Source organism: Dendropsophus ebraccatus, chromosome 13, assembly GCF_027789765.1.
Source record: "Dendropsophus ebraccatus isolate aDenEbr1 chromosome 13, aDenEbr1.pat, whole genome shotgun sequence".
In the NCBI taxonomy this organism is placed as follows: domain Eukaryota; kingdom Metazoa; phylum Chordata; class Amphibia; order Anura; family Hylidae; genus Dendropsophus; species Dendropsophus ebraccatus.
In genome coordinates this window covers 9,070,717-9,087,743 of record NC_091466.1, presented here as the reverse complement: position 1 = coordinate 9,087,743, position 17,027 = coordinate 9,070,717, and the positions used below count along the sequence as shown (strand labels likewise).

At 46.8% G+C, this 17,027-nt stretch overlaps 1 protein-coding gene across 1 annotated transcript in view; it reads right to left on the bottom strand.

Moving 5' to 3' along the window:
• IVD (isovaleryl-CoA dehydrogenase) overlaps positions 1 to 16,749 on the bottom strand; it is an 18,054-nt gene extending 1,305 nt beyond the window's left edge. Inside the window, exons 1-11 of the mRNA XM_069951119.1 lie at positions 16,550 to 16,749; positions 15,178 to 15,267; positions 10,871 to 10,922; positions 10,353 to 10,522; positions 9,431 to 9,524; positions 8,226 to 8,362; positions 8,045 to 8,141; positions 7,867 to 7,960; positions 6,757 to 6,838; positions 5,759 to 5,863; positions 5,608 to 5,680 (exon numbers count right to left, since the gene is read on the bottom strand). Of these exons, the coding sequence (XP_069807220.1) occupies positions 5,608 to 5,680; positions 5,759 to 5,863; positions 6,757 to 6,838; positions 7,867 to 7,960; positions 8,045 to 8,141; positions 8,226 to 8,362; positions 9,431 to 9,524; positions 10,353 to 10,522; positions 10,871 to 10,922; positions 15,178 to 15,267; positions 16,550 to 16,687 (1,132 nt within the window). The 5' untranslated portion in view covers positions 16,688 to 16,749. The remainder of the gene's footprint in view (positions 1 to 5,607; positions 5,681 to 5,758; positions 5,864 to 6,756; positions 6,839 to 7,866; positions 7,961 to 8,044; positions 8,142 to 8,225; positions 8,363 to 9,430; positions 9,525 to 10,352; positions 10,523 to 10,870; positions 10,923 to 15,177; positions 15,268 to 16,549) is intronic.
• Between the last annotated feature and the right edge of the window lie 278 nt (positions 16,750 to 17,027).

The window sequence follows — 17,027 nt, the reverse complement described above, 5'->3', positions numbered from 1 at the left end:
CTATGGAACTCTATAGATTCTTTACCGTAAGAGCAGTGACACTATGAAATGCTCTATAGATTCTTTACTGTAAGAGCAGTGACACTATGGAGCTTTCTATAGATTCTTTACTGTAAGAGCAGTGACACTATGGAGCTTTCTATAGATTCTTTACCGTAAGAGCAGTGAGACTATGGAGCTCTCTATAGATTCTTTACCGTAAGAGCAGTGAGACTATGGAGCTCTCTATAGATTCTTTACTGTAAGAGCAGTGGGACTATGGAACTCTATAGATTCTTTACCGTAAGAGCAGTGAGACTATGGAACTCTATAGATTCTTTACCGTAAGAGCAGTGAGACTATGGAGCTCTCTATAGATTCTTTACCGTAAGAGCAGTGAGACTGTGGAGCTCTCTATAGATTCTTTACCGTAAGAGCAGTGAGACTGTGGAGCTCTCTATAGATTCTTTACTGTAAGAGCTGTGAGACTATAGCTCTATAGATTCTCTACTGTAAGAGCAGTGAGACTATGGAACTCTATAGATTCTTTACCGTAAGAGCAGTGACACTATGGAGCTCTCTATAGATTCCTTACTGTAAGAGCAGTGACACTATGGAGCTCTCTATAGATTCTTTACCGTAAGAGCAGTGAGACTATGGAGCTCTGTATAGATTCTTTACTGTAAGAGCAGTGAGACTATGGAACTCTATAGATTCTTTACCGTAAGAGCAGTGAGACTGTGGAGCTCTCTATAGATTCTTTACTGTAAGAGCAGTGAGACTATGGAGCTCTCTATAGATTCTTTACTGTAAGAGCAGTGAGACTATGGAACTCTATAAATTCTTTACTGTAAGAGCAGTGAGACTATGGAACTCTATAGATTCTTTACCGTAAGAGCAGTGAGACTATGGAGCTCTCTATAGATTCTTTACCGTAAGAGCAGTGAGACTATGGAGCTCTCTATAGATTCTTTACCGTAAGAGCAGTGAGACTATGGAGCTCTATAGATTCTTTACTGTAAGAGCAGTGAGACTATGGAGCTCTCTATAGATTCTTTACTGTAAGAGCAGTGAGACTATGGAACTCTGTAGATTCTTTACTGTAAGAGCAGTGACACTATGGAGCTCTCTATAGATTCTTTCTTGTAAGAGCAGTGACACTATGAAATGCTCTATAGATTCTTTACTGTAAGAGCAGTGACACTATGGAGCTTTCTATAGATTCTTTACTGTAAGAGCAGTGACACTATGAAATGCTCTATAGATTCTTTACTGTAAGAGCAGTGACACTATGGAACGCTTTATAGATTCTTTACTGTAAGAGCAGTGAAACTATGGAGCTGACTATACATTCTTTACTCTAAGAGCAGTGAGAATATAGAGCCCTCTATAGATTTTTTACTATAGGAACAGTTACACTATGGCGCTCTCTATAGATTCTTTACTGTAAGAGCAGTGACACTATGAAATGCTCTATAGATTCTTTACTGTAAGAGCAGTGAGACTGTGGAGCTCTCTATAGATTCCTTACTGTAAGAGCAGTGAGACTGTGGAGCTCTTTATAGATTCTTTACTGTAAGAGCAGTGACACTATGAAATGCTCTATAGATTCCTTACTGTAAGAGCGGGCACAGTATGGAACTCTCTATAGATTATTTACTGTAAGAGCAATGACACTATGGAGCTCTCTATAGATTCTCTACTGTAAGAGCAGTGACACTATGGAGCTCTCTATAGATTCTTTACCGTAAGAGCAGTGAGACTATGGAGCTCTCTATAGATTCTTTACTGTAAGAGCAGTGAGACTATGGAACTCTATAGATTCTTTACTGTAAGAGCAGTGACACTATGAAATGCTCTATAGATTCTTTACTGTAAGAGCAGTGACACTATGGAGCTTTCTATAGATTCTTTACTGTAAGAGCAGTGACACTATGGAACGCTTTATAGATTCTTTACTGTAAGAGCAGTGAAACTATGGAGCTGACTATACATTCTTTACTCTAAGAGCAGTGAGAATATAGAGCCCTCTATAGATTTTTTACTATAGGAACAGTTACACTATGGCGCTCTCTATAGATTCTTTACTGTAAGAGCAGTGACACTATGAAATGCTCTATAGATTCTTCACTGTAAGAGCAGTGAGACTGTGGAGCTCTCTATAGATTCCTTACTGTAAGAGCAGTGAGACTGTGGAGCTCTTTATAGATTCTTTACTGTAAGAGCAGTGACACTATGAAATGCTCTATAGATTCCTTACTGTAAGAGCGGGCACAGTATGGAACTCTCTATAGATTATTTACTGTAAGAGCAATGACACTATGGAGCTCTCTATAGATTCTCTACTGTAAGAGCAGTGACACTATGGAGCTCTCTATAGATTCTTTACCGTAAGAGCAGTGAGACTATGGAGCTCTCTATAGATTCTTTACTGTAAGAGCAGTGAGACTATGGAACTCTATAGATTCTTTACTGTAAGAGCAGTGACACTATGAAATGCTCTATAGATTCTTTACTGTAAGAGCAGTGACACTATGGAGCTTTCTATAGATTCTTTACTGTAAGAGCAGGGACACTATGAAATGCTCTATAGATTCTTTACTGTAAGAGCAGCAACACTATGGAGTTCTCTATACATTCTTTACTGTAAGAGTAGTGACACTATGGAACGCTTTATAGATTCTTTACTGTAAGAGAAGTGAGACTATGGAGCTGACTATACATTCTTTACTCTAAGAGCAGTGAGAATATAGAGCCCTCTATAGATTCTTTACTATAGGAACAGTTACACTATGGCGCTCTCTATAGATTCTTTACTGTAAGAGCAGTGACACTATGAAATGCTCTATAGATTCTTTACTGTAAGAGCAGTGAGACTGTGGGGCTCTCTATAGATTTTTTACTGTAAGAGCAGTGAGACTGTGGAGCTCTCTATAGATTCCTTACTGTAAGAGCAGTGAGACTGTGGAGCTCTCTATAGATTCTTTACTGTAAGAGCAGTGACACTATGAAATGCTCTATAGATTCTTTACTGTAAGAGCAGTGAGACTGTGGAGCTCTCTATAGATTCCTTACTGTAAGAGCAGTGAGACTGTGGAGCTCTCTATAGATTCCTTACTGTAAGAGCAGTGAGACTGTGGAGCTCTCTATAGATTCCTTACTGTAAGAGCAGTGAGACTATGGAGCTCTCTATAGATTCCTTACTGTAAGAGCAGTGAGACTGTGGAGCTCTCTATAGATTCCTTACTGTAAGAGCAGTGAGACTGTGGAGCTCTCTATAGATTCCTTACTGTAAGAGCAGTGAGACTGTGGAGCTCTCTATAGATTCCTTACTGTAAGAGCAGTGAGACTGTGGAGCTCTCTATAGATTCCTTACAGTAAGAGCAGTGAGACTGTGGAGCTCTCTATAGATTCTTTACCGTAAGAGCTGTGAGACTATGGAGCTCTCTATAGATTCTTTACTGTAAGAGCAGTGACACTATGAAATCCTCTATAGATTCTTTACTGTAAGAGCAGTGACACTATGGAGCTTTCTATAGATTCTTTACTGTAAGAGCAGTGACACTATGGAGCTTTCTATAGATTCTTTACCGTAAGAGCAGTGAGACTATGGAGCTCTGTATAGATTCTTTACTGTAAGAGCAGTGAGACTATGTAACTCTATAGATTCTTTACTGTAAGAGCAGTGAGACTATGAAATGCTCTATAGATTCTTTACTGTAAGAGCAGTGACACTATGGAGCTTTCTATAGATTATTTACTGTAAGAGCAGTGACACTATGAAATGCTCTATAGATTCTTTACTGTAAGAGCAGTGACACTATGGAGCTTTCTATAGATTCTTTACTGTAAAAACAGTGACACTATGAAATGCTCTATAGATTCTTTACTGTAAGAGTAGTGACACTATGGAACGCTTTATAGATTCTTTACTGTAAGAGCAGTGAAACTATGGAGCTGACTATACATTCTTTACTCTAAGAGCAGTGAGAATATAGAGCCCTCTATAGATTCTTTACTATAGGAACAGTTACACTATGGCGCTCTCTATAGATTCTTTACTGTAAGAGCAGTGACACTATGAAATGCTCTATAGATTCTTTACTGTAAGAGCAGTGAGACTGTGGAGCTCTCTATAGATTCTTTACAGTAAGAGCAGTGAGACTGTGGAGCTCTCTATAGATTCCTTACTGTAAGAGCAGTGAGACTGTGGAGCTCTCTATAGATTCCTTACTGTAAGAGCAGTGAGACTGTGGAGCTCTCTATAGATTCCTTACTGTAAGAGCAGTGAGACTGTGGAGCTCTCTATAGATTCCTTACTGTAAGAGCAGTGAGACTGTGGAGCTCTTTATAGATTCTTTACTGTAAGAGTAGTGACACTATGAAATGCTCTATAGATTCCTTACTGTAAGAGCGGGCACAGTATGGAACTCTCTATAGATTATTTACTGTAAGAGCAATGACACTATGGAGCTCTCTATAGATTCTTTACTGTAAGAGCAGTGACACTATGGAGCTCTGTATAGATTCTTTACCGTAAGAGCAGTGAGACTATGGAGCTCTGTATAGATTCTTTACCGTAAGAGCAGTGAGACTATGGAGCTCTCTATAGATTCTTTACTGTAAGAGCAGTGAGACTATGGAACTATATAGATTCTTTACTGTAAGAGCAGTGACACTAAGGAGCTCTCTATAGATTCTTTACTTCAAGAGCAGTGACACTATGAAATGCTCTATAGATTCTTTACTGTAAGAGCAGTGACACTATGGAGCTTTCTATAGATTCTTTACTGTAAGAACAGTGACACTATGAAATGCTCTATAGATTCTTTACTGTAAGAGCAGTTAGACTGTGGACCTCTCTATAGATTCCTTACTGTAAGAGCAGTGAGACTGTGGAGCTCTCTATAGATTCCTTACTGTAAGAGCAGTGAGACTGTGGAGCTCTCTATAGATTCCTTACTGTAAGAGCAGTGAGACTGTGGAGCTCTCTATAGATTCCTTACTGTAAGAGCAGTGACACTATGAAATGCTCTATAGATTCTTTACTGTAAGAGCAGTGAGACTGTGGAGCTCTCTATAGATTCCTTACTGTAAGAGCAGTGAGACTGTGGAGCTCTCTATAGATTCCTTACTGTAAGAGCAGTGAGACTGTGGAGCTCTCTATAGATTCTTTACTGTAAGAGCAGTGAGACTGTGGAGCTCTCTATAGATTCCTTACTGTAAGAGCAGTGAGACTGTGGAGCTCTCTATAGATTCCTTACTGTAAGAGCAGTGAGACTGTGGAGCTCTCTATAGATTCCTTACTGTAAGAGCAGTGAGACTGTGGAGCTCTCTATAGATTCCTTACTGTAAGAGCAGTGAGACTGTGGAGCTCTCTATAGATTCCTTACTGTAAGAGCAGTGAGACTGTGGAGCTCTCTATAGATTCCTTACTGTGAGAGCAGTGAGACTGTGGAGCTCTCTATAGATTCCTTACTGTAAGAGCAGTGAGACTGTGGAGCTCTCTATAGATTCCTTACAGTAAGAGCAGTGAGACTATGGAGCTTTCTGCCACATTGTGGTGTGCTGGTGACTCTTTACACAAGTTATAGATTTGGGGTCCTTATCCAGGAGGTTCCCCCTTACCCAGACACTGGATGCCATCGAGGGCCACCTGAGTGGCAGATTCAGCAGCGTAAAGGATGACTCCGGCACAATCCTGTGGAGAGATGAGTCACATGACATCCCTGGTGTACTGAGGTCTGATCACTTACTGCGCAGTATACACCAGACTTACCTTAGCATTAAAGTGCCCCTTGTCACAGGCTCTGGCCACGTTGTAGACATACTGACGGCAGGCGGACAGACGCGTATACATATCAGCCATCTTCCCCTGCATCAGCTGCCAGAGAAGACATTGTGAGATCACATGGGGTAACATGACCAATGATAGAGTCTGATACCCCCACTATAAGCAATGGCTCCTGCTGCTAACCCATCACAGGCCATACACACTAGAGGAGATGGGAGGAAGCCGCTGCCAACCCATCACAGGCCATACACACTAGGGGAGATGGGAGGAAGCCGCTGCCAACCCATCACAGGCCATACACACTAGGGGAGATGGGAGGAAGCCGCTGCCAACCCATCACAGGCCATACACACTAGGGGAGATGGGAGGAAGCCGCTGCCAACCCATCACAGGCCATACACACTAGGGGAGATGGGAGGAAGCCGCTGCCAACCCATCACAGGCCATACAAACTAGGGGAGATGGGAGGAAGCCGCTGCCAACCCATCACAGGCCATACACACTAGGGGAGATCGGAGGAAGCCGCTGCCAACCCATCACAGGCCATACACACTAGGGGAGATGGGAGGAAGCCGCTGCCAACCCATCACAGGCCATACACACTAGGGGAGATGGGAGGAAGCCGCTGCCAACCCATCACAGGCCATACACACTAGGGGAGATGGGAGGAAGCCGCTGCCAACCCATCACAGGCCATACACACTCAGCCATGTACACTAAGGGAGATGGGAGGAAGCCGCATCTATCATGGTGGATTACTTCCCCAAGAACAGAAGGATCGGGCATGTTGACATGTAGCCTCTCACTCCCCTGACATCTGCCCCCAGAGGCGGGAGGCCTCCATACACATTAGATGGTGGGATGTTCCTGAAGTGGTGGCTTTGGCTATAGACGGCTTTATGACCCCCTTACTGGCTGAATCTCAGTGATACGGTGAGCAGCGGCAGAGGCACATTGTCTGACCCCGGTCATGTGATCCTTACCTGGAAGTAGCCAATCTTCTGACCGAAGGCTTCTCTGGTGTGTAGATAGGGGAAGGCATGGTCCACAACAGCCTGCATGATGCTGGGGGTTACATGGGGAACAGGGGTCAAAAAGCTACAGGATCCAGTATATACCAGGTAACCCCCCAGTATATACCATGTGCCCCCCCCTCCCAATATATAACAGTGGTCACAGTATATACGATGTGCCTCCCCCCTAATATATAACAGTGGTCACAGTATATACCATGTGCCTCCCCCCTAATATATAACAGTGGTCACAGTATATACCATGTGCCTCCCCCCTAATATATAACAGTGGTCACAGTATATACCATGTGCCTCCCCCCTAATATATAACAGTGGTCACAGTATATACCATGTGCCCCCCCCCTAATATATAACAGTAGTCACAGTATACCTTCCCCCCCCCCCCAATATATAACAGTGGTCACAGTATATACCATGTGCCTCCCCCCTAATATATAACAGTGGTCACAGTATACCTTCCCCCCCCCCCCAATATATAACAGTGGTCACAGTATATACCATGTGCCTCCCCCCTAAAACATAACAGTGGTGACAGTATATACCATGTGCCCCCCCAATACATAACAGTGGTGACAGTATATACCATGTGCGCCTCCCCCAATACATAACAGTGGTCACAGTATATACCATGTGCGCCTCCCCCCAATATATAACAATGGTCACAGTATATACCATGTGCCCCCCCCCCAATATATAATAGTGGTTACAGTATATACCATGTGCCCCCCCCCCCAATTATTCCCTATATATAACATTTTATATGAATGGTCCTGATGTTCTGGATGTGACGACACCAAATAGTTTTAACATTTGTATTTTCTCTATAACTTGTACTAGGAGGCCACCTAGTGGACATAAGGTGGTATGACCACTTGTACAATACACTGCAATACTAGTATAAGGCTGTATTGCAATGTACTGTGATCAGACTGCTCTTAGAATATCCCGTCTTTACTAGGGTCTTGGCCGCCATCTTGACTGCTCCACACCCTTGGAGAGAATACACGGTATACAGGGCAGAGACAATTCTACGTGCCATGGTTTGTATTACAGAATTACCCCAATGGGCCCCCGCTGAGCACCAGCCGCTCCAGGTCCAGACCGCTCATCAGTACGTACACTCCCTTCCCCTTGTGGCCGAGCATGTTCTTCTCTGTGAGGTAAAGCAATGATATCAGGTACTCCGACTATACACATATACGGCACGGACTATATTCCCAGTATAATCAGTAATAACCTGGTATCTTGCAGTCTTCAAATACCAGCTCACATGTGTTGGATCCTCTCATTCCCAGCTTGTCCAGCTTCTGGGCAGTGCTGAACCCGGGGGTCCCCTGAGGAACAAGAACAGGTGAAGGCGGCCATAGAGGAACAATGGTAGGCTATAGGTATGTGATCTATGGTCTGGGCCCATTCACCTTCTCCACAATGAAGGCCGTGATCCCGTGGGCCGCCGGCTTTATGTTGGAGTCGGTCTTTGCGTAGACAATAAGCACGTCTGCGTCCGGCCCATTGGTGATCCAGAACTTGTTACCATTCAGGACATAGTAGTCACCTGGGAAGAGGCAGATCCACTGGATTTAAAGGGAATCAGAAACCAATTGTTTTTCCGTTAGACATTTTTATGTATTTTTGGTGGTTTTTCCATTTGCCATCTATGACCACTAAGGCTGGGTTCACACTACGTTTTTGCATACCGTTTTTTTGCGAAAAACTGATAAACTGATGAAAAAAAAAAACGGATGCAACTGTGTGCATCTGTTTTGATCATTTTTTACACTCACTTCCATTATAAAAAAAAAAAAAGGATAAAAACTGATCAGTTTTTTTAGCGTACAAAAACAACCTAATTTTTGTGTCCGTTAAAAAAAACGGATGTTTTTTTTATATATATATATATATATATATATATATATATATATATATATATATAATGGAAGTCAATGTAAAAAAAAAAACGGATCAAAACGGATTCACACAGTTGCATTCGTTTATTTCATGTTTAAAAAAAAAAAAAAAAAAACAGATTGCGAAAAAGTAGTGTGAACCCAACCTAAGCCTAATAATAAGCGGAGACTTCCGCGGTGCACAGATCATTCCCTAGCCGTCTCCTCCTTATCATCACAGGTAAGATGGGATCAGGTCATTCACTATAGGTGATGGCCACAACTGACACCCAGGTCACAGAGGTCTGCAGAGGTCCCAGAGCATGCCCACAAAAAAAGTGAATAGCTTTTGATCCTGTCTATTGTTGCCTATGGTCCATGAGGCGTGCTGTAAATCTCATGCTGTTAAAAAATGCTCAGGAAAGATGGTCGCCCCCACCTGTACTGTAACTTCACTCTTATTACTATATATGATTCTACAATACAGAAGAACATGTAGAGAAAGTCCCTTGTCATGGGATCCCCAATGTGGGTAGCAGCACACCAACCTAAGGTGAACAATAATGGTTTATTCCATCCAAAACTGCATGAAAAAAAACCCTAGAGTGCAATGTTTCAAGCTCTATGAGAGAGCTGAAACGTTGCACTTTTGGATGGAATAAACCCCATGGTTCACTTTACGCAGGTGTGCTGCGGACTTACGCTACATATATTTGATTCTATCTATGAGCTTTCACCTTTTTTCTCTGCTTTCAACTTCATGGAGACAACGTCGGATCCTGAATTGGGTTCACTCATGGCTAATGCTCCGATGTGTTCTCCACTGATCAGCTGAGGAAAAAAAAAATAGATTTTTTTTTTAATTATTTTATTTTAGCCCTATTAAAGGGGTACTCCAGCAAAAAAAAAAATATTATTTCAAATCAACTAGTGCCAGAAAGTTATATAGATTTCTAATTTAGTTATATGTAAAAATCTCCAGTCTTCCAGTACTTATCAGCTGCTGTATGTCCTGCAGGAAGTGGTGTATTCTTTCTAGTCTGATACAGTGTTCTCTGCTGCCACCTCTGTCCATGTCAGAAACTGTCCAGAGCAGGAGAGGATTTCTATGGGGATTTACAGTTCCTATCATGGACAGAGGTGGCAGCAGAGAGCACTGTGTCAGACTGGAGAGAATACACCACTTTCTGCAGGACATATAGCAGCTGATAAGTACTGGAAGACTGGAGATTTTTAAATAAAAGTAAATTACAAATCTATATAACTTTCTAAACCAGATGATTTGAAAAACATTTATATTCACTGGAGTACCCCTTTAAGAAACTTTTAGTTTTAAAGGACACCCAACTCCTAAGGTATCATAGTGTAAATGTCTAGTGACTGTCTTATATAGGAGGTCGGCCATTGTGCGCGGTTCTATACGCCAACCTCCTGGTTAGGGCTCCTCATTGTATTGTGGGATGTAGACACATAGGGGGGGGGAACAGGCCCAGTTGCCCCTAGCAACCAATCAGATTCCACCTTTCATTCCTCACAGACTCTTTGGAAAATGAAAGGTGGAATCTGATTGGTTGCTAGGGGCAACTGAGCCAGTCTCACTTTACACCATGTTTGATAACTCTCCCCCTGAGTACCCGCGAGCAGCAGACCTCACCGCACCTTAGGCAGATACTTCTCCTTCTGGGCTTCGCTCCCGTTCCTCACCAGCTGGTTGATACAGAGATTGGAGTGAGCGCCATAGCTGAGGCCTACAGAGGCCGACACCCGGGAGATCTCCTCCATCACCAGGACGTGCTCCAGGTAGCCCATGGCCGAGCCCCCGTACTCCGCTGAAACAAAGGGGATGAGAATAGCTTCAATACAATGGATTTACAGCTATAGTCTATATAGAGCTGGAGCATCCCGCAGGGGGCAGACGGAGACCCCCATTAATTCTGCAGAATTGTATCTTTCCATATTTCCCACCAAATCTATATTTTTGAGGTTTCCTAATACATTATATGGCTGTAGGGGAGTGTAGGGAACCGTTATAAACTGCAACATGACCTGCAAAAAACGAGCCTCCCATCTCTCTGCTGGCAAAGGTCTGCGAAGGGTTAAACCACAAATCTTACAAAATGGGATATAAGTAATAAACACTATAAATATAAAGTGTTGATAGAAGTGTGCGGACTAACCAGGAGCTGTAATACCAAGGACTCCCAGGTCTCCGAGCTTCTTCCAGAAGTTCTGGGAAGGAAAAATACAGAATTATCCACATACAAGGTCCATGCAGACTGGTACTAATATAGTGCTGGAGCAAAGACTGTAAGTGTATGGGCACCGCATACCGAGGGAGGGGGGCGGACACAGGTGCAGGAAGGGTTGTCATAGGAAGATATGAACAGGAGATACTGTCAGAGGTGGCATGGGTACAGGCTCAGACACCTCATGAGTGGCCGGTCATGGGGCATAGTACCTACCAAATGTGTCCAGGGGCAGGACCATGGGACCGATACAGTCAGATCACACAGGACATGGCAGCCTGCTGGTCATTGCCCATGTGATAATGTGACCCGGGGAGGAGGTGGCACCAGGATGCACTATGGGAAGAAGACAAGATGGCGGGGCAGTGTGATGGGTAATGTTCTGCTGGAGACCTTGTGTCCTGGCATCATGTGGATGTTACTGTGACACCGACCACCTACCTGACCATTATACACACCTCCACCCTCCTTGGCAGTAGGACCCCCTAACGGCAGCGGAAAATGCCCCGGGGCCACACGGCACACTTACATGTACAATGCAAATAGTTGGTGACTCGGCCTCCAGATTCCCCAGATCTCAATCCGATGGATCATCTGTGGGACGGGGTGGAGGAACAGGCCGCACCTCATACCGCACAGGATCTGCTGCTGATCCCACAGCGGACATCACAGGGATATGTTATTTAGGGGGACAGATCATTGGGGGTTCTGGGCTCTGGGGGTCACATCACAGGGATATGGGGCCTGGGGGGGACATCACAGGGATATGGGGCCTGGGGGGGGGGGGGACACATCACAGGGATATGGGGCCAGGGCTATGGGGGGGGACATCACAGGGATATGGGGCCTGGGGGGGGACACATCACAGGGATATGGGGCCGGGCTCTGGGGACACATCACAGGGATATGGGGCCTGGGCTCTGGGGACACATCACAGGGATATGGGGCCTGGGCTATGGGGGGATACATCACAGGGATATGGGGCCTGGGCTATGGGGGGATACATCACAGGGATATGGGGCCTGGGCTATGGGGGGATACATCACAGGGATATGGGGCCTGGGCTGTGGGGACACATCACAGGGATATGGGGCCTGGGGGGGACACATCACAGGGATATGGGGCCTGGGCTCTGAGGACACATCACAGGGATATGGGGCCTGGGCTGTGGGGACACATCACAGGGATATGGGGCCTGGGCTATGGGGGGGGGGGGTTACATCACAGGGATATGGGGCCTGGGCTATGGGGGGGGGGGGACATCACAGGGATATGGGGCCTGGGGGACACATCACAGGGATATGGGGCCTGGGGGACACATCACAGGGATATGGGGTCTGGGCTCTGGGGACACATCACAGGGATATGGGGCCTGGGGGGGGGGACATCACAGGGATATGGGGCCTGGGGCGGGGACATCACAGGGATATGGGGCCTGGGCTGTGGGGACACATCACAGGGATATGGGGTCTGGGGGGGGACATCACAGGGATATGGGGCCTGGGCTATGGGGGGGGGGTTACATCACAGGGATATGGGGCCTGGGCTATGGGGGGGGGGGGGGTTACATCACAGGGATATGGGGCCTGGGCTATGGGGGGGGGGGACATCACAGGGATATGGGGCCTGGGCTATGGGGGGGGGGGGAACATCACAGGGATATGGGGCCTGGGGGACACATCACAGGGATATGGGGCCTGGGCTGTGGGGACACATCACAGGGATATGGGGCCTGGGCTATGGGGGGACACATCACAGGGATATGGGGTCTGGGGGGGACATCACATGGATATGGGGCCTGGGCTATGGGGGGACACATCACAGGGATATGGGGTCTGGGGGGGACATCACATGGATATGGGGCCTGGGCTATGGGGGACACATCACAGGGATATGGGGTCTGGGGGGGACATCACATGGATATGGGGTCTGGGGGGGACATCACAGGGATATGGGGCCTGGGCTATGGGGGGACACATCACATGGATATGGGCCTGGGCTATGGGGGGACACATCACATGGATATGGGGCCTGGGCTCTGGGGGGGGGGACAACACAGTGATATGGGCTCTGGGGGGGGGGACATATTACAGGGATATGGGGCTCTAAGGGGAGGACATCCCAGGGATATGGGCTTGGGGGGACACAGCACAGGGATATGGAGCTTGGGGGGACGGATGGACATGACAGGGATATGGGGCCTGGGGGGGACATATCACAGGGATATGGGGCCTGGGGGGGTACACATCACAGGGATATGGGGCCGGGCTCTGGGGACACATCACAGGAATATGGGGCCTGGGCTATGGGGGGGGGACATCACAGGGATATGGGGTCTGGGGGGGACATCACAGGGATATGGGGCCTGGGGGGGACATCACAGGGATATGGGGCCTGGGCTATGGGGGGACACATCACATGGATATGGGGCCTGGGCTCTGGGGGGGGGACAACACAGTGATATGGGCTCTGGGGGGGGGGGACATATTACAGGGATATGGGGCTCTAAGGGGAGGACATCCCAGGGATATGGGCTTGGGGGGACACAGCACAGGGATATGGAGCTTGGGGGAACGGATGGACATGACAGGGATATGGGGCCTGGGGGGGACATATCACAGGGATATGGGGCCTGGGGGGGTACACATCACAGGGATATGGGGCCGGGCTCTGGGGACACATCACAGGGATATGGGGCCTGGGCTGTGGGGACACATCACAGGGATATGGGGCCTGGGCTATGGGGGGGGGGGGGGACATCACAGGGATATGGGGCCTGGGGGGGACATCACAGGGATATGGGGCCTGGGGGGGGGGGGGACATCACAGGGATATGGGGCCTGGGCTATGGGGGGGGACATCACAGGGATATGGGGTCTGGGCTCTGGGGGGGGGGGGACAACACAGTGATATGGGCTCTGGGGGGGGGGGGCATATTACAGGGATATGGGGCTCTGGGGGGAGGACATCCCAGGGATTCGGGCTTGGGGGGACACAGCACAGGGATATGGAGCTTGGGGGGAGGGACGGACATGACAGGGATATGGGGGGGGGGCACGGCTCTGGGGGCTACAATCCCTTACAAATCGTGTAAATAGTATAATTCGGGTATACCAACCGTGAGTATGCCACAAATGTCCCAAGCTATCGACTATAAGAATATGAGAATATAGGGAGGTAAGCTAAAAAGTAACTTTTATTCATTTCATAATAAAATAAATGGTATACAAAAAGTACAATGAATCTATACAATATATACAGTGTGCATATAGCACTTTCTCTCCAAGTCTTAACAATACCTAAGGACCAACGGTAGCTCCAATGTGTTGCTATATCCTAATTGGTCGGTAAAGTAAGTAAGTAGTCCGTACCAGTCAAAGTCTGTTTAAGGAACCGTTTAGTCCTAAATGTAACACAGCTTATAACCCAGTACGTATATGTCTCGTGCAGGTCACTGTCTGCTAGGGACCAGTGAGACTGCCACTGCAGCCTGACTGGTACATATCTCCAGAGACTTTGAAGACGGGGAGGCCAATTTTGTGAATTCAGCTATTCCTCACTGCCACCTATCATGACCCTGCAGAATTGTCTACACACAAGCCGATGACGCTCCAGGACACTCTGCATTGGGGTCTCACAGCGTGGGCACAGTGAGAACACTGGAATTCATACTCTTCCCACCTCTCAGATGCCAAGTTTCCATTACCCTCATCATGGTTGGAACAATTGAAGGGCTCTGACTGTCTTCATATACATATTTACTATTGTTTGCATGTACCTCCTTCTTGTGCACCTTTGACCCCTGATGACGTCACGGAGAACAGTGACAGAAACGCGTAGGGTGTAGGTGACGGTACTTGTGGTGACAGGACACACTGTAATATTTATGGGATTGCTTTCCCTAGCAGACAGTGACCTGCACGAGACATATACGTACTGGGTTATAAGCTGTGTTACATTTGGGACTAAACGGTTCCTTAAACAGACTTTGACTGGTACGGACTACTTACTTACTTTACCGACCAATTAGGATATAGCAACACATTGGAGCTACCGTGGGTCCTTAGGTATTGTTAAGACTTGGAGAGAAAGTGCTATATGCACACTGTATATATTGTATAGATTCATTGTACTTTTTGTATACCATTTATTTTATTATGAAATGAATAAAAGTTACTTTTTAGCTTACCTCCCTATATTCTCATGTTCTTATGGCTACAATCCCTCCTCACACTCACCTTCATGTCTCTGAACTCATTCTGCTGATCTATTTCTTGTGCTTGAGGAGCCAGTTGGTCCTGTAGAAACCTGTAGAGTGTATGGCGGAGCTGCAGAAGGCGAGAAGATGATGGTTACATCACGTATCTCCATGAACACAGCGAGACACATACAGTACTCTGCCTGAAGTCCAAGAAGAAGAAGAAGGATCTCTGCACTAGCCCCCCACCCCGCCCCAGAGGTCCCCCTCCACTATGACTACAGCCGTGTATAGATAACAGTACAGATCACTACAGCCGTGTATAGATAACAGTACAGATCACTACAGCCGTGTATAGATAACAGTACAGATCACTACAGCCGTGTATAGATAACAGTACAGATCACTACAGACGTGTATAGATAACAGTACAGATCACTACAGCCGTGTATAGATCACTGTACAGATCACTACAGACGTGTATACATCACTGTACAGATCACTACAGACGTGTACAGATAACAGTGCTGATCACTACAGCCGTGTATAGATAACAGTACAGATCACTACAGACGTGTATAGATCACTGTACAGATCACTGCTGACGTGTATAGATAACAGTGCTGATCACTACAGACGTGTATACATCACTGTACAGATTGCTGCAGCCGTGTACAGATCACAGTGCTGATCACTACAGACGTGTATAGATCACTACAGACGTGTATAGATCACTACAGACGTGGCAGCTAGAGGCCTAGAAGAGGCTGCTATTCAGGATGGCTGCCTGTGTCTCGGCTATATGATGCCGGGCACTGTGTGAGGGATCACAGGAGGCGGCCATGTTGGGGAGTGGAGGTGGTCATGTGATGTGTGATTGTAGCTGCACAGTATGGAGACGCCTCAGGAGTATAAGTTCTCTCAGAGAGGTCAGACCACCACTGCTCAGATACTTATCACCTATTCTCTTATTACTCCTGCAATAATCCCCTTTAAGTAGAGTTGGAAAGGCACACCATGGCCTCCACCAGTAGTCTCTGTTATACTCCAGCTTTGCAAAACTACAACTCCCAGCATGCTGGTACAACCACTGGCAGCCTGGGCACGAGGGGGGCGTAGTTTCACAATAGTGAGATCATTGATGATCCAGCTGTTACAAAACTACAACTCCCATCATGCCCCGCGCCACCCTCAGGCTGAGGGGACATAGGACGTGACGCAGAGAACAATCCGCCAATCAGGCTGCAGCTTTTATTTTCATTCTGTACCGCGAGCTGCAATCTGATTGGTTGCGCTGAGTAACACGTCACACGCTGTGATTTTATAAATGTATGGCTCGGCAGCGCAGCACCGTCAGTGGCACGGAGAGGCCGCTCCTGTATGGACCTTATGTAACCTGTGTGTTCTCCCACCTGTCTCTGCTCGTCGCTCAGCCCGTTCACCGTGTCGTCCACCGGCACTCCTCCACTCGAGCACCAGCGGGTGCCCTGTGCGAGCAGCAGCCTCCCCCGCCGGCACTCACTGACAAGTCTACGGAGGAGCGCCGCCATGACTGCCGGGGTAGCTGGGCAGCGCTGAGGGTCACCGAAACGTATTGGGAAGAGAGGTGGAGAGGCCTCGTCCAATCAGAGCCGCGTAACCTGGTGACGTAACAGGCGCCGCCCCCTCCATGCAAGTCTATAGAGGACGCGCGAACTCCTTGAGACTAATGACTAGCGCGGTGTCCATAGCAACCAGTCAAGGCCTCTCATTGGCTGCTCGGTATGAATGGTTGCTGTAGGCAACAGCATGGGCCTATGATGGTGGGAATGTACTGGTTGCCAATAGCAACCCCTGCCCTGCTGGTTTATCTGTCCCTGGTATTTATAAGGATTATTACAGCAGATCATG